Raw genomic sequence first — 26974 nt, forward strand, 5'->3', positions numbered from 1 at the left:
ATATAGTGTACCCATTCAGCTTCAGCAGAATATACCGACAAAGAAGGCGATAGCCTAGGGCATAGTAGTAAAATAGTACACGGATTAGAGGACCTATAAATGCATAAATTCTTACAGAAAAACGACAGAAACAACTGTATACAGTGGATGCTGTGTTCTTACAGTCCAAAACTATAAATGTTAATTAAATGTGACTCGTGTACCATTGGTCATAGCTGTCTTAAAAAACAGAATATAATTTTTTTGAATATCCTGTGTTTCCTATATTTATAGAAGTGTCACTTAAGAAATTATGAATGAGGATAAAAAAATAGTTCTTTGTTCCATCGTATACTGGTTGTTTATACGGTCCTGAAGCCATTCATTCAAGTTTTCTCGAATACATGTTGATCTCCGTACGCGCGGTTTCGTAAACCGCGTGTCTGTAATGCGCGCGCAAGCACGTGTCATTATAAGATCTATGGCTACATGTGCTAAAGGTACATCAGCAAAACGCCGAGGAGGGAGAACGTGTATCGAGAGTTTGGCGAAAGGGAACAAAAAAACACGATGGGGGCACAGAAAGAAATAGAATACTGGCGAAAAAGGTTGCGGAGAGGGAGGGATATAGTTGATCTCTGACGTACACATATTGCATCCACGCGACGAAGGGCCTACGTTCTCATGGATTAACCGGCACTCCACGAGTACGCAGCGCGCCGGCAGTACGACGATTGCGCTCGCGGGAAGAACGACTTTTCGCGCTCTCTAAATCGAAACGTGTTCAGCATCCAAATTTAAAAATTAGCACGCGAGCAACGTGATTCGGTTAAAGTGGAATCGAATCATTGTTGCGTGTAAAGCTTCTTCCAACAACGATCTATCGTAACTATATCCAAACTTGCGGGTAAGTTGACTCTTTCACTTTTCATCTTTGACAAACGACCAGGAATCATATTTGGTTTTCGTAAATATTCAAACAACAATTCTCGGGATCTGAAATGTAGACGCTAATAAACTGCAGTAATGTTATTTGAACCAATCGATTGTAACAACATTTAAATAAATTTTACTTGTTGGTACGGAGCCAGCTTCTTTTTATTCGTGTTGAATTATAAATTGTTCTCTTTGTTCCATTGATAGCTCTGACGAGATTTATTATTGCATGTTGATAGACTTTTTTTGCTGTCTATCATGCTGATGCTGAGGAGGGCTGAACGCTTTAATGTACCTCGTATTACCACGTGCTTTCAAGTTGTCTTCACGAAATTACGACTGATGCGTTTTTCTGAGAATCTCCGCCAAAGAAAACTTTTAAGCATCGAGTCGCATTAACGTTCTTGACATGCTTAATGTTATTGACTACCATATTTTGGTTGATGTAGTTGATGTCATTCTCTAGATTGGTCTATCTTTTTTTATACAGACATTTCATAATTTCATCTATAGATGTATGTGTCGGCTCTAAACGTTGCACAATAGTTCATTGTTACCGAACAAACAATCGTTAGAATTCATTTGAAATTTTTGAAACACCGCGCGAGCCTTATCGAGTAGCCACTTTTCCTTCGAACAGGAATGGCACATGTTAACTCTCGTTTGGCGATTTCGTTTGTGTACGCCAAGAGGTACTTGTAAAGCGAACTTTCCCAGTGTTGATACGATATCGCTTTCGACATCTCACCTTACATTTCTCTGTTGCTTTTGCTTTCCATTTTTGGCGCGTGAAAAGCTGCGACAGAACAACAGAATTAGTACATAGGTATTTCTGCGGGAGGCAATTTTGTTGGTGGATGAAACGCAAAGGCAGATTTCCAGGACAGTACGAACCGGTTAATACCAGTTCCTGCAAGATATACGTGCATGTGTAAACACAGTGCACTAAGAAAAATCCTCCCGTAAATAAATATTTTTATTCAGTACTTAATTATTTGTTAACTGAATGAGTTATATACCTTGTATACGTGTTTCTCGCCCTTTAATTACTTTTAATACACTGTAATGAAATTGTTGCAGTTTTCATGATTCGAAACCGGATGTTGTCTGAATTAGGGAATGAATACGAACCTAACACCACGTACTTTCATGACTAATTGAAACTGTCAGAACCGGGAGACGCTACGAGCGATGCACAAAACCTGCAATTACCATTTATAAATATTTCATATGATTTATGTTATATAACAGATTGATATTACGCATTGTTGTGCGATTAATTAGTATGCAGGATCAATGAGTCTCGCAGACTCAGCTTACAGAATGTTTTTCCTTCTCGATTTTGCAATAATGTAGATAAATACACGCTTTGTATTTACATTCCGACGAGAAAACATCTTACGAGGCTTACGATCAAGGCTGCCTTATGTCTCGAATATTTACATCATTTACATTATTTCCTTTTTTTAATCATCTCGTATAAGTGATGTGACTTGCAACAAACGATCCGTAGATCTCGATCTGTTTAAATTAGATGTACGAATTATTTATTGTATACAGAAAATATGTCGAACAAAATGATATGCAAATACATGAGTCTTGATGCTACAATTAGCGACAGATAAGAATTGCGATACTTTCGGGAGTCACTGACCGCCATCAATCAGAAATATTTCTTAATATAACCATCTATTTACCTGCGTCAATTATTCCAAAATTTCCACAGATATTCAACTTGTTGTAATTCCTTTCACGATATTCGCAACTTATTCACACTTTCACTCCCACACGCCAACCTTATCACAGTCTTCCACACATCTGCAAATATTTATTCTTATAGCGATGAAAGCGATGCAAGCATCGGCAGCACGACATAAAAAGATAATACATAATTGGGGTAGCCTGTCCACATTTGCGTAATTTATAATATACAGGGCTGGCAACAGGCGGGTTCCATTCCTGGAATTTGACCCCGCGGTCAACGGAAAGTTCATCGTAACTTTTATGGAGATCTGTGCATATGCCAATATGAGCCATAATCTTCAGAAATTCCGGAATTTGAACACTTGAAAATTTTCTTCCATTGCACCAGAATGTAAATTACAAAATTTACAAGTACATCATTCTCGTTACATCGTCCTCTTGCAAATTTACCACCACGTCTATGACGCGGTATTTGTAGCGCTGCGCACTATAATGCGCAGTGTGCCCAAAAGCACCACTCAGAGTGTCAAAACTTCTTGGTTAGTCAAGTAACTTCAAAAATTTCGCGCGCCTCGTCCTTGGCCATATAACGGGAGTTTACTGGTTCAGCCCTGCGCAGGTTCAGCCCCCAACCTCAGAATGTTCGCGTCGGCCCTGATCGAGTATCTTTCTCGACGCAATGTTGTCATTATTACACACAAGGAAAAGTTTACGCAATCTTTTTCTGCGAATGGTCTTCATTTATCTCAAAATGTACATTAACACAGATTTGGAGACTATCATTGAATCGTACAATGACATCATGTATGTTTCTTTTTAGGATAAAATACATCTGCCAAAATGGCCCGACCGAGAAAATTTAAAAATTTCATGTCAGAAAATATGCTGACGATGCTGACAGTACTTGGAGTTGTAGCCGGTGTGATTCTGGGTTTCATTTTGAGGAACGTAAGAGATGAACCATGGTCGAAACGAGAGATTATGTATATTCAATTCCCAGGAGATATTTTTCTAAGAATGTTAAAAGCGCTGATCTTGCCATTAATTGTTGCTAGTATTATTAGTGCGATCGGCGGTTTGGATCTTAGTTTATCTGGTAATTGACTGCTATACGTACGTCCTCTTTAAGGATGCTTTTATCTTGTCAATCATAACTGCTGGGTTGCGTGGGCGTGTAAACTTGTTTGCGTGAAGACACTTGGTTTGGTAAATCACGCATTACCAGAATTTTCTGGTGCTCGGTAGAGAAACGCGAACAATTGCTGATAACACATGTTCAACTTTTATCTTTTTAAGCTATTAATTTATAATCAGCAAAGGCACGTCGATTAGAGCTAATCAGAAACAAAACATTTTTTCCTTTACATTGAAATTATATTTTCCTTATTCGATTAATTGATAAAATAATGTTAATTATTTTCCACATACTATCGTTTTTTTAACACGTATTGCCTATTAAGTAACATTGCAAAAGCAACAAATTTTTGAAATATGTGTCGTTTATAGGAAGGATCGGTATGCGATCCATTTATTACTATTCTGCGACAACGATATCTGCTGTAACTCTGGGTATAATTTTGGTATTAATTATTAAACCTGGAAACTTCAGTTCACAGAGTTTAGTTGCACTTCAAGATGCAAAGTCTCCTAGAGACGTTACTACTACGGATACACTATTAGATCTTGTCAGGTATAAAACCTGAAGTAATTAATAAAAGTTACATTTTACTATAAGCAATTCTTATTTTTTTAGAAATGTATTTCCACCAAATCTTGTACAAGCTTGCATTGCTCAGGTATCTATAAGCGATCTTGCTTTATGTTTGATATAATTAATGCATATGTTTAAGGTGTACTCTAATTTCTGGTATTTTGTTATAGTATCGCACTATAATAATAAGGCCTGAAAATGTAACGAACGGTAAAAATTATTTGCATTACATGCCTTTAAATTACTCTAACAATATATATATGTACATAAAGTAATTCGATTTAATGTGTTTTTAGGAAGTAATATATATGATTGGGAAATAACTCATCAGTATGGAGATGGTACAAATACCTTAGGTTTAGTATTCTTTGGAATTGTGTTTGGAATAGCAATCAGTAAAATGGGAGAACCCGGAAAGCCTCTTTTAATTTTCTTCGATACTTTATCTGAAGCAACGATGTTAATTACTAAATGGGTTATATGGTAAAAGACCTATAAAAGATTTATTAAACTAATTTTTAAATTTCTTATATTCGAACTTCTCGTTTATTTGTAGGGTATCTCCAATTGGTGTGCTTTTCCTTGTTACTGCAAAGCTATTAGAAATCAAAGATATCGGTGCTATTACAGGCCAATTAGGTTTATATTTCGTCACAGTCTTATTAGGTTTGATCATTCATGGTTGTGGAACACTTTCCATCATCTTTTTCATTTGTACCAGAGAATTGCCATTCAAATTGATAGGAAAAATGGGTCAAGTTTTGGCCACAGCATTTGGTACTTCATCAAGGTAATTGACATGTGTATAAAATATGTTGGAAAACATTTCAAATTTGTGAAAATCTATTTTTGTGAATACAGCACAGCTACACTGCCAGTAACAATACAGTGTTTAGATAATATAGGTGTAGATCCTAGAATTACAAGATTTGTGGTACCAATTGGTGCTACCATCAATATGGATGGTACCGCATTGTATGAAGCTGTGGCCGCAATTTTTATAGCCCAAGTCAGAAGAGTTCCACTGACTCTTGGCAAAGTTATTGGCGTTAGGTAGCTATTGACCCGAATTATTACTCATAATGAATGATTAAAATAATCAATGTCGTGATAATTGTAAGACTATTCTTTTTATAGTATAACGGCTACTGCAGCTAGTATAGGAGCTGCTGGTATTCCACAAGCTGGTCTTGTTACAATGGTTATGGTACTGGATACCGTTGGGTTACCTGCTGAAGATGTAACACTTATTATTGCGGTAGATTGGCTGTTGTAAGTATTTTGTTTGTATAGTTGCTACTCGATAGATATGTTTCTAAATGATCAAATTAATTTACAGGGATCGTTTCCGAACAACGATAAATGTTATATGCGATGCACTAGGAGCTTATGTTGTTGAACATATGAGTAAGAAAGATCTCGAATCAAATGTGACTTTACCAGAAGAAACGATTGAATTAGCTAGAGTGAGAAAAACGGAAGCATAATTTATGATCTTCCTATTGTTAAAATTTTGCCATTATTTTTTATAAATACAATTTAATTGTGTTTGTAAAATCATTTGCATATTTTGCAATTAATAATTTGTACTAATGTATATTTATGCTGGATTCAAATTTTATATGGTAATCCATATATAATCAATGTAATTAATTACTAAGCATTGTAATTAGCAGAATACTTATTTAGATACTTAAAAAAAGAAAAAAGATTGAGCACTAATGTACTTCAAAAGAACTAATTTTGACTCATTTAACTTGCATAAATGTATTGAATACATTGTTTCTGTTTTCTTTCTCCAGAAAAATGTTTTATTGCAACTATTCCTTCATGCAAAAATAAAATGCTACATCACTCGTATTAAAACATTCCATAGATTTGTTGAATGTTGAGGTATTGAATACTCTTTTGGCATATGTACCTTACATTTGTACATACAGAATATTTATTATATAAATGTTAGTAATATTAAGAAATAATCGCTTGTAAACATATTTAAAAATGTATTGTTTAAATCTTTTTTATAATTAAACTTTACTTACATTTTAATTTATGAATTTCTTTGAAATCTATTATTTTATTATTTCTTCCACAAGGTATAAAATATTTTTCCTTTATCACAGAAGTATCGTTCAGTAATAATACACATTTATATTTACACTCCTTAAATACTTTCTTCATCCATTCGTATATTTAAAAGAATTTAACACCTTGATTATCATCAAACAGTATTAATTCTGCCTTTTTATTTGTTTCTAATGTCTTAAGTGCTCTAATTAATACTTCTGTATCAAGCCCATGAAATTCTAATAATAAAAATATACTGAATTAATTAAATCTGATATTTGGTTACTCATGTATATCATTTTTATCAAGATATTTACCTTGATTCACTGTATCTTCTCCTTGAGTTAATTCAAATAAAGTACATACAGATCCAACTAATCCACTTTCTTGTGCCCAATTGTAAATTATTTCACCCCATTCTTCTAGCGTGTGCCAATAAACTAACCATCTTTGCTTTGTTTTATCTAATGGACTTGCATTCCCTGATTTAGACAATTCTTCTAATACTAATAATACAACTTCTGATGGTAATTTTCCTATCAAATATATTAAGGAGCGAATCTCATTTATCATCAATAGAAATCAACAATATCATTTCATTTTTTAAGCATAAAAGGATACGATTGATTGTTGCATTATTAAACAATGGATTGGAATGCACTTCACGTATATCTATAATTGATTGTTTTGTAATACGATAATATTCTAAAATTAAACTCTTCCATGCTGCTAACTGTTTAGCTCTCGTTTCTGTGTGAGGTTGAAGACTGAAAAAAACACAATATAATTTTACCAATTGTTATATACATATTTGATGTCACATTATATATGTAATAATATAATTATATTATTTGTTATTTTATAAAAAGATATGTGTGATTTATAAATAAGAATATGTAAATTAACACAAATTTGTGTATGAATTATAATTTTGAATACTGAATAAATATAACCTATTAATACTTACGTGAAAAAAGGTGGAAAACTATATTGCCATGGCCATTCAATTTCTGCCATAGTTGTTATAATATTTATGAATTTGAGGCTATCAAGTATAGATATAATTAATTACGTTTATCGTAGTATTTGGAAAAATTTCAACAACGACACGCAGATGCGCTTATCAGCGTGACGTCCGTTTCGGCGTAATATGAATTTTACTTTGGAATATCTTCTCCCTTATACTATAGATTAAACATAATCAAAAAGTAATAAAACTTAATGATAATTTAATAATGGTGAAATTTTAAGGAAGTTTTGCATTAATAAGATCTTTTTTTAAAAAACTTAAAACCAATCTTTTTATTATTTATTAAATGCCGATTGTTTACATTTATTATAATACGTATAAAATAGATTATAAAATATGACATGATAATAAAATTTTAACTTATAAACCTCATTATAAAACATTCAATAGTTTTATCATCTTAAATTTTCATAAATTAATAAGTATTGATTTTGGTAATATACTCCTTCAGTTTCAAAATCTCTATATGGTCTTAAACTGGAATATGGATTTTGATCACAAAATGCACATTGTATAATTTTATTTAAAACAGTATTCAGTCTATCTTGTTCTCTTTTTACTTCCATTGAAGTGTAAGATGTTAAAATAAATGGGCAGCTTTGTTCAGCTATTATTCGCAGGGATTGTGTCCATGTGTCATTTTGAGATCTAAAATCTTCGCATTCACTTATTCCTGCATTATATCCAATAATAATGTCTGGCTTCATATATGAGTGACTTTGGGTGAAGTTATCATAAAGCATATCATGTGTTTGAATGAAGAATTGTTTGTTGTTGTACTGGCAGTTTTTGCACAGATTTATTGGTATAGAACCTGAAGATAATTCTGGTCCAATTAATACAATTTGTGCCATTTTTATATCTGGTAACCAGTGTAACAGAATTTCCCACAATTCTATACCATTAACATCTAATAGATTGGCTGCTATAACATGAATAACTATATTATTGTTTTCTAGTGAGTATTTTAATTTTTGTAATGAATAAAGAAGAGTCAAGGGCCTTGTGAGATATTCTGCATTAATTGCTATTTCTTCTTCTATTGATAAATGTGAAATTTTATGCGGTTCAATATAATGATGTATGAAATCTTTTATATTTTGTGGTAAATTATTATGATTTGTATGAGGCAGTATTTTCGTTGTAGGTGTTTCACTTTTGTACATCATTGAAGCTACATCTAGTTTAAAACTTAATTTTATGAAGTAACAAATTTTTGTGTGATCTGTATTATTTCTATGTTTTTTACAAAAACTGGTATTTGGACAACTAGAACAATCTTCCAGAACTTGTGCATTATGATCATGACATACAGCACATGATCTTATAAATTTAAACATTTCTTGTTCATAGTGTTCTAATTTACGACCAATTGTTATTGTCACTAATAACATGAAATTCATCTTTATTTGAGCCCACATTTCTGTGCTCAGATTCTGTTCATTAGTTAAAAAACTTGATATCTTGTTATCTCTTAGAACACTACATATTGCTTTGCATAAATCTTTATGTTGTGACCAATGTTCTTTTTGATGCTCCTTGGAACAATAAGAGATCATTGTACAATTACCACATCTTTTTAAAGAGATCCATTCGCCAAACTTTTTACAAACATGGCATGCATTTGCATAAAAGAAATAATTATATTTATGCATCATTCTTTGTAATAAATTTTGTATAAAAAAGTACAAATATATACAAACAATACATTTATCAAAAAATTGTATAAACTTTAAAGCGTTATGAAAAGTGTTCTTTTTTCCGTACTGTATGAATATAATTAAACATCATCTTAAATAAAGTTTCTTCTTTGAGCTGCTGTTTAAATTGTTTAATCATTATATTATGTATACGTCAACGTTTACATATTTAATTTTATATATATTCTTCTGAATTATACGTAACACAGTGCACTCGAAACAAATCTAACTTTTCTAGGGAAAATGGTGGCTAAGGAGTGCAGTTCCCACTACTCACGATAGTAATCATGCATTCTGTGAATTAAGCATAACATAAGAACTGCTTTCCTTTGACCACCATTTTCCCCAGGAAAATTATATTTGCACTGGAATGTACATATTAATAAATGGATAATGATATATCACTGATTAATTACATATTTTATACGTTTAATTCAATTAAATATAAGTACAACAACAATCAAATTGATGTTATTTTTTCTACTGTAATATGCTATCATCGCCATCTATAGCAAAAAAACATAAATAGACTTTTGGTGCGGTGAAATATTTACCGTTTAATTTTAAATGTTTGATAGTTGGAAAAGTTAATACGAAAATTATCGCAATGAACATTGATTAGACACAATTTGAAAATCAATATATATAAAAGTAGTGTGATATTTATAGTGTCAGGTACAATTTTTTAAAATTAAATCATTTAACATTTCTAACCTTAAACTCATGTTGTCTAATAATAAACATCATAAGTGCTATTTGACAACGTCATTTTTACGTTTATTATAGGAGGAACATTTATAAGTATAGATTGTACAGTGGTATAATAACAATTTTGCGTTTTGAAGTAACAAGCTATTTGAATTCTTATAAATCATATGAATGTGGGGTTATCATTGATTTGTGAAGAAAACCTCGATTATTTTTAACCCTTTATAATTCAGTATTTTTTGTGATTATTCATAATCCTTTCATATTTCTATTTACTAAAATAGAAAATGAAAGACTAAGATACTCTAGGATCATTAAGGATGCCTTGTCATATAACAATTTTTTTATAGGATACACTCTTTTTTGTTGACATAAAAGAATTCTGTAAAATATAAAAAATATATGGGTATGTGGCTTCAGAATTACATCGTATTATAGAGGGTTAAATGATTGACACAGCTTTTATCATGACAATTTATGTATTTGTTAATTGCTAATAGTTTCTAATATGTTTTAGTTTTAGAATTATCTGCTTGCAGATTTTCTGAAAATATGATCACCTTAAGAGGAAAATTGAAAAAGGATAATGACATAGCAAACTCAAAAAGTAAAGATTATAATAATCGTGTTTCTGTTCGAGATAAACTATTGATTAAAGAGGTATAGTCACATAGGGACATGTGAAATTGTTTGTAAACTATTAAATTAATGGCAACTGATTTATTGTAACTATGCTACAATTTTTAAATTGTTTCATTCATTTAGGTTCAAGAAATGGAACATACTTTACCAACTACATGTCAGGTTAAATTTCATGATCCACATTGTCTACATGAATTTATTCTTTTGATTATTCCTGATGAAGGATATTGGATTGGAGGCAGATTTTATTTTCAGATTTATATACCTGAAGATTATAATATGGCTGTAAATATTTTTTATTACTCATATCTGAACAGCATTTGTAGTTACATTATAATGCAAAACATTCTTTTAGCCTCCAAAAGTCAAGTGCTTAACAAAGTTATGGCATCCTAATATAAGTGAGGATGGTGATGTGTGTCTTTCAATATTGAGGCAAAGTAGTATAGATGGAATGGGTTGGGCACCAACTCGTAAACTTAAGGATGTTGTATGGGGTTTGAATTCTCTTTTTACTGTATGTTTTCAACAGCTCCTATGCAGGATATTATATTATCATCATTTCCACAACTTGTACCTTTTTTTCTTTTAGGACCTTTTAAATTTTGATGACCCTTTGAATAGAGAAGCAGCTGATTTATTTATTAAAGATAAAGAATCTTTTCGAAGTAAGGTTAAAGATTATGTTATGCAATATGCAAAAAGATGATTTAAATTAATGAATAACCTTATGACAGTATAATTGTACATTTATGAAATTAGCTTTTTATTTCAATGAAAACATTCAATCCAGATAAGAAGTACCTTTTTTTTTGTATTACTATTTTTTGCTACTAGTCCTCTGATTCTACAGAGATTGTATTTGTTATCCTAATTTTTTTTTTATTCATGCGCAGCTTTTAAGCATTTTATCAATTTATTTTAATTAATATGAAATTTATTCTTAACGGTTGAAGGAACGAGGGCAAAGGACGTGTACAATATACTTACCTTCTTTATAGAGCATTGTAATGATGGCAAATCATAATTTGTAAATAAATTACATATTTAATAATAAAACTTGACCCCAGTGTGTGGAATTTTTAAACGATTATTTAATTATTTGGTATTTATTGATGGTTTTATTAGAATATAATCATCGTTTTTGTACAATTTTAAAGGGTTTGGTTTGTACCTTAATTCATTAAAACCTGATGTATCTTACGTTACATTTTAAATAACAATCAATTGATTCTTTCTCTTTTTCATTTGTAATTCTTTACAGCAACGTATGAGCAGATGAAAGTATCCGTTAAAATAATTAAAAGTAACAAATAAATAATAACAAAAAAGAGAACAAGGAAAGAAAGCTCTTTTTATTTCGGTATCCTCTCTTTGGTTATTTTTCCTTGCTCTCTAAGAGACTGACTAGATACGTGCGTGAAATTTAACGGTCACGTAAGACAGAGAAAATTGGAAAATCACTTAATCGTAGCTTATTCATTAGAACGTGGTGAGCAGTTCTTCTTGTATGCTAGTTGATCTAATAAGTTTTTGCGTGGAACCTCCTAGTAGGCTTTCAGTCGTCAAACCCTGACTCTGGGATGCCAATTTTGATTTTTCTTCGTGATATTCCTCGTTATATTCTTTCAGTCTGTTGCCTAAAAACACGGCTCTTTCACGTTTCTTAATCATAAAGTCTGATGACTGTAACCACCTGTGTTCATGACACTCTTCTACCAGTGGTCGTTTACTGAAAAGAATAAAATAAGATAATAAACGATATTCTGTGAAATGGGTCAACGATATTGCACATATTAGTTACAAACCTTGGTGCCCGTTTGAAGACCAACATAAGGAACCTAGTAGCCTCCTGACTCAACTCCTTGAACAAATGTTCGAATCTGTATCTCACAAACAGGATATTTTGCCTGGTCTCGTCAGGATCTTTGCCACGGAACGGTGAGACACCGGAGAGCAGGATGTACATCAAGACACCAACCATCCAGACGTCTGTTTGAGGATGAGCTGGTTCCTCGTTATATACCTCAGGTGCTCTATATTCAGGGTGACCAGCTTTCGGTACTGATGTGCCTAACTTACTAACGAACCGAGCCGAGCCCATATCAACCAGCTTGACCTGAACCGATCTGACGGTGGACATCACAACGTTATCGGGTTGAATATCGAGGTGACTGTATCCTCGCCAATGAAGGTATTGCAAGCCATCCAATATTTGCGTGATGACGGTAGCTACACAATTCTCGGTGTACTCGTGTCTGCTGGAGAAGTACGTAAGAATATCAGCTCCTTGAAGTTTTTCCAGGATGAAGATTGCAACCGGAGAACCTGGTGCCTTGTACGCGGCTTCCAGCAGCGCTATCCTCTCGTGTCTCAGCGAACGAAGAGCCTCAAACTCTCTGTTCACTTGCTTCTCCGTGTCGGCGTTCAGCTCCAAGATCTTCGCGACTATCACACGGTCCGTGGCTTTGTCGACGCCCTTCACCACCACGGAGAATTGACCTCTCGCTACTTCGGAGATAAAACTGTATTTACCAGCGAGATTCGTGTCGGTTGACCACTCGATAGGGTGTTCCTCGATAGAGTAATCCATGTGTGGTCTGTCCTCTTCCAATACTATTTCCTGTCCTGAATCCGTTATTTCCTGAAGATGCCTCATCGCCCGTGTGATCTGAACTTTTGGACAACCTGTGGGTCTCGTTTTGATCAGCTTCGAAGGGATACCCTTTTCGCTCCAGCCGATACGGTTTCGCGCCGCTAGACGGAAGTTGTAACTGGTGTCGGGTTTGAGGTCTCTCATCAAGTAGAATTCGTGGTCGATGTTGAAGGCTACATCTATCCACTCGACCGAGTCGCCTTCTTTATACTGAAGGTTGTAGCATAACACCGGAGAGTTGCCATCGTGTTTCGGTTGCTTCCATCGTAGGAGTATTTCAGTGTCGGATACATCACCAGCCTGTGTGGTAAAAAAAGTTATAACAATACGCCTTCCAAAGGAATATTTCTATTAATTACATACCTCGGGTGAATCAGGTCCAGAAGGAACAACCGCCTGTACCATTCTAGTTCTAACTACCGTTTGTCCTAAAGCGTTCCTCGCGACGACTTTGTAGCTGCCTACGTCGTGTTCCTTAGTTGCAGTGAAGCTGAGTATAGACCTGCCATCTTTGTCTTCGGTGACTTTTATCCTATTGGTCTCCTGAATCATTATATCGTTCTTGTACCACTGGATTAGTGGTTTAGGGTTTCCTACGGCCAGACACACCAGCTGAGCTGGCTTTCCTTCCTCGATGGGTCTAATTTGTGGTTTCTCGCGGAAGAAGGGCGGATGTCCTTCTTTCTTGGATTCCAACATGGCTTCCGCTTCTGCATAGCTATCGAGTCGCGTGCCTAATTCGTGTTTCAAGCGTCTCAAGGTGAAAACGTCAGGTGATCCGTATCTGTTGATCCTTGCTCGCCTCTCGTCGTCGATTTCTTCGTCCATGACGTCCGTGAAACGACGACGCTCGCGTATAATAGGCGTCTGTAAGAGCACAGAAAATTATATACTTAGACAATATTTGGTAGCTCGATATCTGAACGAAGAAAAATAAATTACCCTCCAGTCGAAGTTCTCGTCGGCGATAGAACGCGAGAACCCAGGGCTACGGTTGCATGCAACCTTCATGTACTCTCGCAAACGCACAGGGAAGTCCGTGTCGCGAAGTTGAAGGAGATAGGTGTCTGGTCCATTTTGATAGCTGGAAAATGACGCGTATAATTCTCTGCTTAAATTGTACAAAAGTGTACAGCTTGTAGAGAGGATAACTTACTGGCTTTCACTTTTGATAATTCCAATCTCAGTATCAATCGGCTCCCTCGTAGGTATCTGACTGTCCCAGGGTTTAGCCGAGGGTTTCTTCAATGGACTGTACGTTCTCTCGTCGCTCGGTTCAGGAGTATACTTGTGGCCAGGTGGATAGACCATTCTGGATGGGTGATCGAAAGCTGAGTTCAACTTGCGTCTGCGGAACCATGTACGACAGGATGCGTTGTTGTACCAATCGCTAAAACATCACGTTGACGATGTCACTTCCTAAATTTCTTAATACAGGTCGCTTGTAACATTAATACGATGAATTACTAACCGATACAGTTTGTAATAATTCTTCAAGTTCTCCGACGGAATCTTGTACAAATCTGTCGGAGATCTGTCGGCGTAATTTAACCAAGGATGATCTAGAGCAGCCTTCACGTCCATTCTCCTCTCAGCGTTGTACATCAACAACGAACGAATGAAGTCTTTCGCGTCTTCCGAAATGTTCTTCCAACGGTCATCGAAGTCCCACTTTCCTTCTCTGATTTTGGACAGAGTTTCCTTGTCGTTGATGCCTCTGAAAGGTGAGATTCCAGACAGCAGGATGTACGTGATGATACCAACGGACCACATGTCTGTGCTGAATGTTATTCCTTCGTTGTTGGTCACTTCCGGTGCTACGTATTCGGGCATTCCATATGCCAAGGTCATCAGTCTCGTATGAGAGATTCTTCTGGCGAGGCCAAAATCGCCGATCTTTAAATCGTCACCGCCTGTGTGTGAGATCAGCAGGTCTCCAAGCTGTAAAGAACAATTTAAGAATATGGAACATCTTTTACGTTATGGCCATATAGCGGGACTACTATAATTATATTGTAACAGAAATCAACCGTTAAGCCAAGATGAGCGTATTGATTAGAATGCATGTAATCCAATCCCCACAGCAGTTGCCGAATGTATCCAGCAATCTCAGCTTCAGTGTAGAACGCCTGTTTGGTCAAGTTGTCCACAAGTTCTCCACCAGCAGCTCTGTTGTTCCGTTAAGAAATTGTTTAAATTTCAAGATTGCATGATCCTCCAAAATTACAGAGAATCACAGAATAAACGATACTATAGCTATTTCTAAAGGATACAGTTCCATAACGAGCGTGACAGATTGATCAGTTTCGTAAGCATCGTGTAGTCGCAGCAACTTCTTGTGATTCAGGTTGTTCATCACATCGATCTCGTTGTACATGAACGGCCTGAGTTCTCCTTTTCCGTGCATCACCTTAGCAGCGTAATTCCTTCCGGTGCTTCTCTCCACAGCGTGATAGGTTACGCCTTGAGTACCACGGCCAAGTTCGTCGCCCAGATCATAGAAGTCTTCGTAGAGTCTGTCATGACGTGGTTGGATGTCTGTCTTCTTCTTGTACGTCCTATAACTGTACTCGTGTTCGTTCTCTTCCACGTGGATCATGACGGAGCAGGAAATCGATCCAGCCACATTTCTCGCGCTGACGGAGTACAGACCCTCGTCTTTCAAGATGACATCGCTGATGACCAATGTTGTGGTGTCTGGCTCCGTGAACTCGATCTAAAAGAAAAACTTTATTATACGATCTAAATTGTTTCTTCGAATAAATAGAAAGCATACCCTTAATCTGGATGTGGTAGTAAGAGGCTTCCAGTCCTTGTACCACTTGATTTCTGGATAAGGTACACCAGTGACGCGAGCTACCAGTTTCCCAGTTCTCCTCGCCATCACAATAATCTCTTCTGGTCTCTGAATGAACGTTGGATACTCCGCGATCTGTAGACGAACCCTCTGCCTAGCTTCGCCATGTTCGTTGGTGGCTACAGCTTCGTACATCCCTTCGTCGCGTTCCAGCATTCTGTTGATGAACAACGTAGCCTGCCCGTTTCTCGTATAACTCTGATCGTATCTACCACCGGATTCTATCAGCTGATCGTTGAAGTAGTAGGTCATCTTCGGTTTCGGGTAGCCGTAAACGAACCAGAACAGGTTGCAGTTGTGGTTCTTCACGCCGTACTGAGTGTCGTGTTCTTGACGAAGGAATCTGGGTGCCTGGGCATAGTTGTCGTGAGGAGGTCTTTCGATGTCGAAGTCCTTGGGGAAGTACGGACTGGTCTCTGGACGGAAGTCGATGCCAGGAGGCAAGTAAGGGAAGAACTTGGGTGGGTCAGGCTCCAGTTTCGCGCGATAGGTCTGCGCGAACGGCGACGGTTCACTGATTCCGTACTTGTTCTCCACGCGGATGCGGAATTTGTAGTCCCTGAAGGGTTCAAGGTTCCGGATGTCGCAGACGCAGCTGCGAATTCCGGTGCGAGCGGTAAACCAATCTCCGTCTGGCAATTCGCACATTTCTACTTGGTACGTGACGGGGATACGGGGGCCAATGGGGATGGATGGCTTCCAGGAGAGCGTGAGATGACGGTCCATCATTCTGCTGATGATCGGACGGTCGGCCAAGGGCAACGGTACGCCGGATTTGCGGTATTTGTCGAAGTCCGCGTACTGTTCTCCTAATTTCTTCGTGCGTGGTTCCAGAGCTGGAAGTTAATTATAAAAATTAATCTTCAATAATCTTATCAAAGTTGGCTATTCTAGTATACATACATTCATAAATTAATTCTGCGCTGCAGGAATCTTCACCGTGAGGATTAACTATTCGCAACATGTACGTGCCCGCGTCCAATTCGTCGATGTTGGCTATTACCAAACGCAGCAGACTGCCTTCTTGTTCCGTTCTAATTCTATCAGTCTGCCATATTCTATCACCGTTACGATACCATTCGAAGTCAGGCTCCGGGTTGCCTGTGATACAAGCTGTAAACTTGGCTGGCATTCCCCTGTACACCTCACAGTCTCCGATCCTCTTCAAGAACGACGGTGGTTCGGCTTTCTGCATTTTTTGTCTGAAAATAATGAACATGTTTAAACAATCCTTTAAAATTTACATTTCATCACTTACATTTTATCGACCACAGCCAAATTGGCCACACACTCCGCCTCGCCACACTTGTTCACAGCTTTGCACTTGTAGCTACCAGAATCATCGTAGGTGCAATCCTTCACGTACAAACAGCAAGCATCACCGTCCCGCTTAATCTTGTATTTGTCATCATCATGCACGATCGGTTTGTCGTTGAAGTACCAAGTGATTTCTGGTCGAGGAACACCGGATATTCGAGCCAGGAACTTGGCATCGAAAGTGGGCAGCTGTTGAAGATCCTTGAACGTCTGCGTGAAGTTAGGTGCTTGGAAGATCTTCCTGACGTTAGCCGTGGATTTGGTGGAATCATCGCCGAGTGGGTTCGATATACGGCATTCGTAGACACCAGCATCTTTAGCATCGCACGGATTAATTTCTAGCTCGGTCTTCTTTCCATCGCAGGTCACAGTTACGCGATCAGAAGGCTGTACAGGTGCTCCATCCTTGGTCCAGCTCACGTCGGGTATTGGATTGCCAATGAACGAAGCGGATAAACTCAATGGTTGACCTTCCTCGACGTACACGTCTCGCATCGGATTGACAAAGGAGGGTTTTTCTTCAGCAACATCCGACTGGAGCTTGCCGACGACGCTGACGACACCCTTACAAGAGGATGTGCCTTCCGAGTTTCCTGCTATCACCTGATACTCGCCTGCATCTTCCGGTGTCGCTTTGTCGATTACCAGTGCCTGACTTCCGTCTGGTAGACTGACGACTTTTATACGTTTACCATCAGGTATAAGCTAGAAACGAAGAATAATTATTGTTCATGTTCTATATTTTAAAATAAGTAGTGACAAACCTCTTCTCCATTCTTGAACCACTGCAGTTGCGGTGGAGGTTTGCCTAGCACCTTAACTTCCATCTTCACCGGGAAACCTTCCACTACGGTCAAAGGTTGAAGAGTTGCAACAAACTCTGGTCGCTTCTCTTTCTCTTCAATTTCAACCTTCGCCGAACCAGTAATTTCACCCAGCGAGTTCGAGACGGTCATCGAGTACGTGCCTGCGTGATCCGGACGACAATTGTCGATCCTGAGACCTATCATACCGTTCGGTTCATTCATAAAGTATATTTCCTTCGCCTGACGCAGTGGGATTCCATCCTTGAACCACTGTACTTGAGGATTCGGGAAAGCGACAACTTGGGCTTCGAGCTTCAATGGCTGTCCAACTACGGCCTTGGTATCCTCCAGTGGTTTCGTGAAGGAAGGTCTTCTTCTTGCAGCTGAAATTGCGTTTGTTACGTACCTCTTTCAAATGTATAAACTATTCTATGTAGAACTAATTTTATAGAGGTATCTATTAGGCATCTATAGCTATTTTATGGAGGCAGTTATACTCACGTTTGATAGCCACAGCACACAACGAAGCCATATCCCCGGTGCTGTTAGTTATCACAAGTTTGTAGGCACCGCAATCGGTCGGTTTCACGCAATCGATCTTCAGTTTAATGTGACCATCCGGAAGTGCCTCGATCTTTATGTGATCATCGGGAACGATCTTCTCTCCGTCCTTGAACCAGGCAATCTCTGGCATGGGGCTGCCATCCACCTTCGCCTTGAGCTCGAGAGTGTCTCCCTCGTCCACTTCCGTCGACTTAGGCAAACCTTGATCGAACGTCGGTGTAATCAGCTTCATCTTCAGTGTGCCCTTGGTCTGCGCGCTTCCAGCCACGTTCGTTGCCTGACACTTAATTTGTGCAACGTCGTTTTGAGAGAAGGTGGTGATCGAGTAGGTGCTGTCTACTATTCCGTCCATGTGAGTAGTTATCTTGTGACGACTGTCTTCCTTGATCTCCTCGTCGTCTTTTAACCAGGTGATCTTCGGTCTTGGGATACCGGATACGCGAATCTTCAGCTCGATATCGTCGCGGTCTTTCACTTCTAGGTTGGCTAGCGTCTTGGAGAACATCGGAGTTTCAGCTATAAATTAGATCAAATATTTAGAAACTGTTTCGTGTTAATGGTGTTAATAGTGTTAATCAGATATTTACTGTATGGCGTGAGAGTAGCCTGCGCACTAGCTTCACCCAAGTAATTCTTAACAGAGAGCTCGTACGTTCCCTTGTCCTCGACCTCGACGCTCTTGATGATGAGGGTGAACTTGTTGTTCCTCTTATCTTCAACGAAGTCGAACCTGTCTCCTTTCTCCAGAACCTGACCATCCTTCACCCATTTGACATCCGGTTTCGGATTTCCCTTCACGATGGCTACCCACTCGAGGGAGTCGCCAACGTTTGCAGTGGCGTCCTTCAGTTCTTCGATCTCGGGTCGCAGCAGGAGATTCAGGAAAGCCTGGTTATAACAATAAACGAATTTATATATCTCCTTTAAGTAACGATTAGTTATGCTAAATGATACAGACGCTAGCTTCAGCCTCGCCGTATTTGTTCTTCAGCTTCAGAGTATACTCTCCAGTGTCGTCGTTGGAACATTTCGGCACCGCCAACGTGACCGTCGTTTCCGTCAATTTGTCTGCTATTGTTTTGTTTTGGGCGGTGAACTTTATTCGGTGGTCGTCCGCTGGTATTTCTTCGCCCTTGAAGTACCTGTAAGAAAATCATTGTAATTCTTCAGCTACAGTCTCTAACTTTAAGTTATACTTGTTTACGTACCACCAATGTTCCACACAAAATATGTTAGCAAGAACAATTTTTTTTTTTAATGAAAATTGTTACTCTAAACTTGTACAGTATACTGTTTACAGCCACCATCACGTACCACGTCATTTCCGGAATAGGATCAGCAGTGAACGTGGCCTTGAACTCTCCAGAGTCACCTTTCGCTACATCCACGTCGTTCAGCGGTTCCGTGAACTTCGGTCTTCGAAGTTCATCCACAGTGCCAACAGTGAGGAATCCCTCTGCAGTTGCTTCTCCAAGTTTGTTGGTGAAGACGCAGGTGTAGACACCCTCGTCCTCGATGATCGCTTTTTTCAGCTCCAGCTTGAACGTTTCTCCAGCGCTGGTGATCCTGATGCGGTCGCCGCTTCGAAGCGGTTTCGCGTCCTTGAACCATTTGCCGTCCGCTCTTGGAAGACTGGTAGCATGGATTTCGAACTCTACCGTCTGGGTTTCGTAGATCGTTTTGTCGGTGAGCGTCGAGCTGATGATATGAGGAGGAGCTAATCGAAAAGTATAAAAATTAGAAAAGTTTCTAGACAGAATGTAAAATCTTGGGTAGTCACGTGTTGCATCTAAAAGTTGCTTCTGTGCCGTGCATCTAATGCATAGCTGTGTTAATTATAATATTTGCTTAAATGTTGGACAAATTTGCTACCTTTGTTACTCATCATTGATAAGTTTCCAAGCTGATTAACCTTCGTTAGCCAACGGGTAGCTAATGTCCGACATTTTCGAGGATCGCTTACCTGGAGATCGACGACTTTCTTGACCAGACTCGATTGATTACACAAGCGGTTATCGAAGCAGAAGCGTTAACAAAATTTAACGTTAATCGCATTCCTTGATCAACAATTTATCGGATGATTAAACTTTGCCATACTTCGGTGAAACATTGACGTGCAGCGGATAACATATACATAACAATTACGCGGACAAATTGTTTACAATGAACAAATCGTTTACAACGAGCAAATCGTGCCGGCCTCGAAGCGAATGCAAGAACGCTGCAAATAAAAAGTACGACGATCCTGCATAATCCGTGCGAAGTTCCGATGGAGTAATCCGGTCGTACCTGAGTCTCTAGAGGATTCCTTTTCAAGGATATCATCGAGTACACTGCGTTGCCGTTTAACGCGATCCAGAAGAGCCTCCAGCTCTTCGTCGACCTCTTCGTCGCCGCTGAGAGCCGCTTTCAACGAGCTCTCCCTCGACAAAGATTTTGGTCTTTTCGACTCCACGGAGTCCAGTCTCTCGATCTTCGAACTCTGTCTGGACAAACCGTTCGGAATGGACTTCCGTTCTTCTACGTTATTCTCAAGTTCCGCGATCGAGTTCGCTCGTTCAGCTTTCTGTTTCAACGCACATTCTTCGATCGTCGGAGTCTGCGGTTGATCCACGGAGGCTTTCCTCTCTATTTTCTGCTTAACACCGTTCTCCTCGAGGACGGCGTTCTGCGGTTTCTGCAAGGGGGACACCGTCTTCTCAGAAGGCGTTTCTTCCAAAGATTGTTCCTCGATAATTGTCTCGGTGATCAGCAACCCCTTGTGGAGCCTAGCGTCGTCCACGCTTTTCTCTTCCGCCAAGAGCCCGTTCGCGCTGAAGTCCTCGTAGGATCCGTTTATCAGCTTAGTGTCCTCGGACAATTCCGCGCACTGCATGTCCTCGGTGCTGATGTCTCTCGAAATGGCTTTGAAAGTCGACTCGTCGTCCGACACCGACACGATGGACACCCCGCGATTGATCTGCAATCTGGATCTGTTCTCCTCGCTTGCTTCCGAGAACTCCTCGATTAGTACACCGTTCTGTGGTTTCTGAACCGCTTCCTCCTCCTGCACGCTGTAACTGTACGACGCGATCTCTTCCACTCCGGGACTGTCCGTGTTCATCTCCTGGCACTCGACTTTTGTCGCGGTCATCTTGCTGATCGTGTGCCTCTCGTCGGGACCTGCGAACGCTCTGGCTGGTCACGAATTTTTTACTACTAACTACTTTACCGACGCGACCAACGGTTTCCGTGATTCGCAGTCAGAGACTCTTGCCACGCACGTAAACTGCTTTTACTACGAGTGAGGTAAGTGAAAGCTCTGTTCGTTGTGGCGTTATTTGCCATCGCGGATTTTGTGGTGAATCTCATTCTTTATAATTATACTCGGGTGCTTTATTGTCTTTGTCTGCTTAATTCGTATGTTACTCATTGCTTAGTCACTACTGTAGTTTAGAGAATTAATACATTCTATAGAATGATTAGAAGAGTAGCAAGATACAACGAGATGAAACAATGGAGCACCACAAAATCTGCGACGATGGTTACGTGAGACGTGTAAGTCTGTTCCAGCGTGTGCGAAATTTACCTGAGAGTATAGCTTCGTGGATAGTCGTAGAGGCCACGGAGATCGTGATAGTGTCACCTTGGCCTCGCGTTACTTGGACCTTTTGTGCCTCCAGTTTCACTCGACCTGAATTTATCAGACATGTTTTGTTGTCTAGGGTCTACCTTCTACAGCGATCCCTTAATATTAAGCTACAGGCAAGGATCGTACCACGGTTTTATCTTGCCGTCAAGCTGTTACAATGTTAAAATATTGTGCCGTATTTCGGCGAATTATCAAAAAATGCGGTCAATTTTTAAAAAGCGTGTACATGTATGTAATGTGTGTGTAAGTTAGCAACACACGTCTACGTTGTTGATCGAAAAAGACAAAAAGACCGTCGAAAAAACGCGACTCTCAAAAAGCATCTTACCAAAATCTTGCGACATCGACCTTAGGACATATGTAGATTTACAGCTTTCAAGCGTTTACCAGAGATCTCTAGCTCACTCTTTTTACATCGACCGTTCGATTACCTTCCGGTCCCGATTCCTCGGCTTGCTGCGTCTTCTCTTCGTCCTTCTTCTCGACCTTTTGCGCTTCTTCCTCTTTTACCTCCACCTTCTCGACGGTCTCCTTCTTCAGCTCCTTCTTTTCCTCCACGCTCTCTTCCGTTTTCGCTATGGAATGACACAGTTGGAGAACACATATCGGGTTTCAGACAAGGGGCGTGTGAGAATAACGGGGAACGAATACGTTAAGAACATAAAAAACGTTCGACAAAACGTACAAAATTAGATGTAACAACGAATAAAAGTTCGCGTCAATGTCGGGTATGGGACGCGATACACGGTACTTCGCTTGTTCTTTGTTCTCGTAGAGGAAGAGACGGGTCAGACGGTCTCGCACGGAGTAGCAAAATCGAAACACGAAACCGTACCTTTGACCGGTGCGTACTTACTGAGGGACATGTTGCTAAAAGAAAATCTGGATTCTCTGTCTCATAAAATCCTGTTACAGGTAAACGCGAAAACCTGCCCCATCAATTCTGTCTTTCTCAAAAATTTAGATTCGCCAGAGCAGAAATGATGGAGCAACGGGTATAAAGAAAAAGGATCCTTACTCATCACCATGACTTTGGTCTTGCTGGTGACGTAGCCGAGCTCGTTTTCAGCTCGAACCTCGTAGACACCTCCGTCCGAGCCTTTCACAAGGGTGACCGTCAGATCGTAGCTCTCCTTTCGTTTGCTGTCCCTCGTGATCTTAATTCGAGCGTCCGCTGACACCTCCTGGCCGTCCTTGAACCATTTCACGTCAGGATCCGGTGTACCCGACACTTCGAACACCAACTTCAAGGTATCTCCCTCGTTGACTCTCAAATCGTTCGGCAGTTTCTTCAGCAGCTTCGGTCTGGTCTTCACAGTCAACGTGGAGCTGCTGGTAGTTTCTCCGTACTCGTTCTTCACTTTACATGTGTAGGTTCCCTTCAGATCGGACTTGGCTTCTGCTATAAGCAGCTTGCAAGTTCCGCCGTCTTCGGTTCGAGTGAATTCTTTGCGTTTTTCGGTAATCTCCACGTCGTTGATGTACCAGTGGACGCTTGGTTTTGGGTAACCGTCTACTTCTACGGTGAACTCCAGGTTCTTGTCACCCTCGTTCGCGGTGACGTCGCTCATTTTCGTCTTGAATCGGGGTGTACCTTTCACCTGACGAAGAAAGAGTAAGTAAGTCAATGTGAGAACAGGAAAGTTGCAGAGATGTTTAAGTAATATTGAGGAGCTTAATAAAACTGAGGTTGCTAAAAGAAAATCTTAGAACCCTAATAAAGCTGAAGATGCAATCCTAAGAACTATAATAAAGTATAATAATAAAACTCCTAGTCAGAATCCCACTCTCTGCTGTTCAATCTTCCCCATTTACCTGAATCTTGGTCTGATCCGAATCCTCGCCATGATCAGAGACGACTTCCGCCTTGTAAATGCCTGCATCCTCGCCAACCGTACCCACGATCTTCAGTATAAACCTGTTGCCCTCTTGAATCATCTTGATACGGCTGTCCTGGCTGAGCAGTTGCTCATCCCTGTACCACTTGATGCTAGGAGGTACCGCAGAGTCCACCTCAACGAACAGTGTAAGCGTAGCACCCTCGTCGAGTATCTGTGGCTCGCCCAACTTCTTCCTGATCTTCGGTGGACTTATCACCTTCAGCTTCCATATCTCCGTCGTCTGATTGACATCGTTCCGCGCGACTATCGAGTACGATCCAGCATCGTCCAATCGAGCATTCTTTATTACCATCTTGTACATATCGTTCTCTTCCTTGACGATGCTTATACGGCTGTCCTCTTTGATCTCTTGGCCGTCTTTGTACCATTTCACTTCGGGTGCAGGTGTCGCTTCGATTTGCACGGACATCGTGATGGTCTCTTCGACAATTCCTGTCAGGTCCGTCTGCTTTTTGATGACTTTCGGCGCGGACTTCACTATCAGCTCTATCTGGGTGGTGTCTTCGCCTAGCTCGTTCTTCGCTCTGACGGTGTAGACACCTGCATCTTTTGCGGTGACTTTCTTGATAACCAGAGACATGGACTCTTCATCCTCCCAGAGGTACTTGTATCTGCCACCGGCGACGATCTCCTGGCCGTCCTTGGTCCACTTGATGTCTGGTTTTGGGTATCCTCTGATCTGCAGCTCTAACATGGCGGATCCGCCGACGCTCACCTCCGAATGCTTCGACTCTGAGCCTAACTTCGGCTTCTCTGGATCCTTCAGTAGCTGATTCACTGCTCCTTGGACCGTCAGCTCGGCGCTGCAGCTGATGTTACCTGTTACCGAATTTTTTAATGAAACAATTTATAACCACTTATATATTAATTTTATAATATTAATATTATATCAAACATATTGTTTGACTGTTATACCTGTACTAGTTTGAGCGACACACGTGTAAAGGCCAGCGTCTTCGGGCTTAACATGCTGGAACACGAGAGCCAACGTGTCTTCATTATCCTGGAACAGCACTTTGAATCGGTCTTCAGGGTCGAACGGTTTACCGTCACGCAACCACGTGAACTGAGGCTCCATGCCGGGCTCCAAGAAGCCCTCAGGAAGGAACAGCATCTTCTCATCGGAGACCGTAACCGCCGCTTCACACGAAGCTTCACCGAATTTATTCTTCGCGGTGCAAGAATATTTGCCAGCGTCCTGCTTCTGGACGTCCGATATCACCAATTCGTAGAAGCCAGTTTCAGCATTGTCGGTGACGATTTTTATGCGGGGATTATTCGCGTCGATGAGCACATCGTCTTTATAGCTGCAATTGAAATAATTTACAAGTAATATTTAACCTTGGTCGGTCTCGTCCAAAATCTATTGTACAACTTGTAGGGTCAACAGATTTTGGACGGGTTATAGTTTATCGATTGCTCACAATTTCATTTCAGGATTTGGATCACCCTTTACTTTGATCATGAAGCGCAAGTAAGTGTTCTCCAATAGTTCTGTGTCCTTCAGTCGCACCAGGAAGATAGGGGCGTTGGCTTCCGCCCTTGCTTTCTTCTCCTCAGGAGTCACTAAAAAAATTTACCTTGAACTATCTCTTATAGGAACTATAATATCTTCTCGTCGATAGCTACACAATTTCAGTTACTAGTTAAACTTATTACACCTACGTTTCTGCACAATAAGCTGAGCCGTGCAGGTGGATTGGCCGTCGCTGTTCATAGCCCTGGCAATGTAAATGCCAGAATCCGATTCGAGAACGTTTTGAATCGTGAGTTTGAAAGTTTTTCCAGTCGCTGAAGCCGATACTCGATCCGCCAGTCTATCGTCCAGCGGTTTATTGTCCTTCAGCCATTGCACCATCGTAGACGAATCGGTTTGCAGCAGGGTACACTCGAAGACAGCCGTTTCTCCAGCTGAATAAAAGCACAATGATTAAAGGAGACGTAACAACGAAACGGTCCGGAGGATAAAGTTTATCGCCTGCCTGGTGATAAAGGGGGTTCAAGATTTTATATACAAAAGTATTTGATTGTAGAAAAAATAAGAGGGTTCCCAGCAGCTGAGATTTGGGCTTTGATAGAATTGAAGTATCATTTCATGATTTTGGTACTTATTTGTACTCCTCTGTTCGACGGTGAGAAGCGTGCAAAAGGTACAAAGTAATCCTACACAAAATAAGGATATCAAAATATGTACCAAAAAATGAAAAATCAATCACATCTACTTGAAAAGTGTATAGATAGAAGCAGAAGTGATAGTACATGGAAATGTAGAATTAAGAAAGAGTGTGTGTGTGTGCAATGATGTGTGAGTAGTGTGACTGTATACGATGAAGACAACATCTAAGGATTAGATTAAGCTTGATCACTTTAGGCACGTGTAGAAGCACTTCTTTTTCAGCCGGCTAAGAATAAAAAAGTACAAAATAGAACAGTAGAACGTTTCGATGATACAGCACGATAGACTGACAGAAAAGTGCGTGGTACAGCAGATGATCAGATAGTAATTTCGTGTCACTTTACCTACGGCGCGTATCAATTCCACGTTATTTTCTGGTATCGCTAGAACAGTAAAAATTATGTCATCCGCTTTAACAGCTTCTTGTAATGGTACATTACAATGGTAGATTACCTTATGATTTAAATTAACTTTCAGATTTCGCTTGTTCACATATTTTATCAGTTATCAGAATTAATTTTGGAATGGAGTTTGTTAGAATGTAAGAAGAAGAGGAATGTTTCTACAGGAATCTGAGAATTGTCTGAGA

At 39.5% G+C, this 26974-nt stretch overlaps 5 protein-coding genes across 13 annotated transcripts in view; 2 read left to right on the forward strand and 3 right to left on the reverse strand.

Annotated features, from left to right (window-relative positions):
* The first annotated feature begins 27 nt into the window (after window positions 1-27).
* On the forward strand, window positions 28-6379 carry Eaat1 (Excitatory amino acid transporter 1). 4 transcript variants are annotated; one of them, XM_076536266.1, is made up of 11 exons: window positions 28-886; window positions 1155-3372; window positions 3440-3715; window positions 4126-4309; window positions 4373-4415; window positions 4501-4540; window positions 4627-4813; window positions 4887-5120; window positions 5192-5383; window positions 5468-5602; window positions 5670-6379. In XM_076536266.1, exons 3-11 carry the CDS (start codon window positions 3460-3462, stop codon window positions 5815-5817), a joined length of 1419 nt encoding a protein of 472 aa, XP_076392381.1. In that variant the 5' UTR covers window positions 28-886; window positions 1155-3372; window positions 3440-3459; the 3' UTR covers window positions 5818-6379. The 4 variants fall into 4 exon arrangements, with proteins under 4 accessions (XP_076392381.1, XP_003700355.2, XP_076392382.1 ...); XM_012298613.2 differs by lacking the exon at window positions 28-886 and having other exon boundaries at window positions 1029-1877; window positions 1996-3372; XM_003700307.3 differs by lacking the exon at window positions 1155-3372 and having other exon boundaries at window positions 35-886.
* Vps25 (vacuolar protein sorting 25) lies at window positions 5156-7505 on the reverse strand. Of its 2 annotated transcripts, none has more exons than XM_076536279.1 (5): window positions 7365-7505; window positions 7019-7164; window positions 6715-6933; window positions 6373-6636; window positions 5156-5559 (listed from the first exon to the last, which is right to left on the reverse strand). In XM_076536279.1, the coding sequence occupies exons 1-4, from the start codon at window positions 7412-7414 to the stop codon at window positions 6524-6526; spliced, it is 528 nt and encodes a 175-aa protein (XP_076392394.1). In that variant the 5' UTR covers window positions 7415-7505; the 3' UTR covers window positions 5156-5559; window positions 6373-6523. The 2 variants fall into 2 exon arrangements, with proteins under 2 accessions (XP_076392394.1, XP_003700354.1); XM_003700306.3 differs by having other exon boundaries at window positions 5156-5562.
* A 184-nt stretch (window positions 7506-7689) lies between these two features.
* Window positions 7690-9381, reverse strand: LOC100881996 (uncharacterized). The gene has a single exon (XM_012298611.2). The coding sequence runs from the start codon at window positions 9083-9085 to the stop codon at window positions 7823-7825; it is 1263 nt and encodes a 420-aa protein (XP_012154001.2). The 5' UTR covers window positions 9086-9381; the 3' UTR covers window positions 7690-7822.
* A 237-nt stretch (window positions 9382-9618) lies between these two features.
* Window positions 9619-11564, forward strand: LOC100877607 (NEDD8-conjugating enzyme UBE2F). 4 transcript variants are annotated; one of them, XM_076536278.1, is made up of 5 exons: window positions 9619-9802; window positions 10359-10495; window positions 10601-10762; window positions 10833-10994; window positions 11070-11564. In XM_076536278.1, exons 2-5 carry the CDS (start codon window positions 10388-10390, stop codon window positions 11184-11186), a joined length of 549 nt encoding a protein of 182 aa, XP_076392393.1. In that variant the 5' UTR covers window positions 9619-9802; window positions 10359-10387; the 3' UTR covers window positions 11187-11564. The 4 variants fall into 4 exon arrangements, with proteins under 4 accessions (XP_076392393.1, XP_012153980.1, XP_012153976.1 ...); XM_012298590.2 differs by having other exon boundaries at window positions 9620-9802; window positions 10375-10495; XM_012298586.2 differs by having other exon boundaries at window positions 9621-9802; window positions 10353-10495.
* A 3-nt stretch (window positions 11565-11567) lies between these two features.
* The window catches only part of Obsc (Obscurin), a 35656-nt gene continuing 20249 nt past the window's right edge, over window positions 11568-26974 (reverse strand). For both annotated transcript variants that reach the window (XM_076536208.1, XM_012298593.2), the window contains exons 13-37: window positions 26730-26768; window positions 25875-26120; window positions 25634-25775; window positions 25125-25516; window positions 24124-25028; window positions 23327-23909; window positions 22740-22883; window positions 22246-22350; window positions 20967-21839; window positions 19992-20394; window positions 19636-19819; window positions 19265-19565; window positions 18615-19193; window positions 18072-18496; window positions 17249-18012; window positions 16894-17192; window positions 15910-16826; window positions 15407-15849; window positions 15164-15302; window positions 14605-15074; window positions 14290-14523; window positions 14076-14217; window positions 13497-14000; window positions 12286-13433; window positions 11568-12209 (exon numbers count right to left, since the gene is read on the reverse strand). In XM_076536208.1, coding sequence (XP_076392323.1) covers window positions 11960-12209; window positions 12286-13433; window positions 13497-14000; window positions 14076-14217; window positions 14290-14523; window positions 14605-15074; window positions 15164-15302; window positions 15407-15849; window positions 15910-16826; window positions 16894-17192; window positions 17249-18012; window positions 18072-18496; window positions 18615-19193; window positions 19265-19565; window positions 19636-19819; window positions 19992-20394; window positions 20967-21839; window positions 22246-22350; window positions 22740-22883; window positions 23327-23909; window positions 24124-25028; window positions 25125-25516; window positions 25634-25775; window positions 25875-26120; window positions 26730-26768 — 10631 coding nt within the window. In that variant the 3' untranslated portion in view covers window positions 11568-11959. The remainder of the gene's footprint in view (window positions 12210-12285; window positions 13434-13496; window positions 14001-14075; window positions 14218-14289; window positions 14524-14604; window positions 15075-15163; window positions 15303-15406; window positions 15850-15909; window positions 16827-16893; window positions 17193-17248; window positions 18013-18071; window positions 18497-18614; window positions 19194-19264; window positions 19566-19635; window positions 19820-19991; window positions 20395-20966; window positions 21840-22245; window positions 22351-22739; window positions 22884-23326; window positions 23910-24123; window positions 25029-25124; window positions 25517-25633; window positions 25776-25874; window positions 26121-26729; window positions 26769-26974) is intronic.

This window comes from Megachile rotundata, chromosome 10 (assembly GCF_050947335.1).
Source record: "Megachile rotundata isolate GNS110a chromosome 10, iyMegRotu1, whole genome shotgun sequence".
Classification (NCBI taxonomy): domain Eukaryota; kingdom Metazoa; phylum Arthropoda; class Insecta; order Hymenoptera; family Megachilidae; genus Megachile; species Megachile rotundata.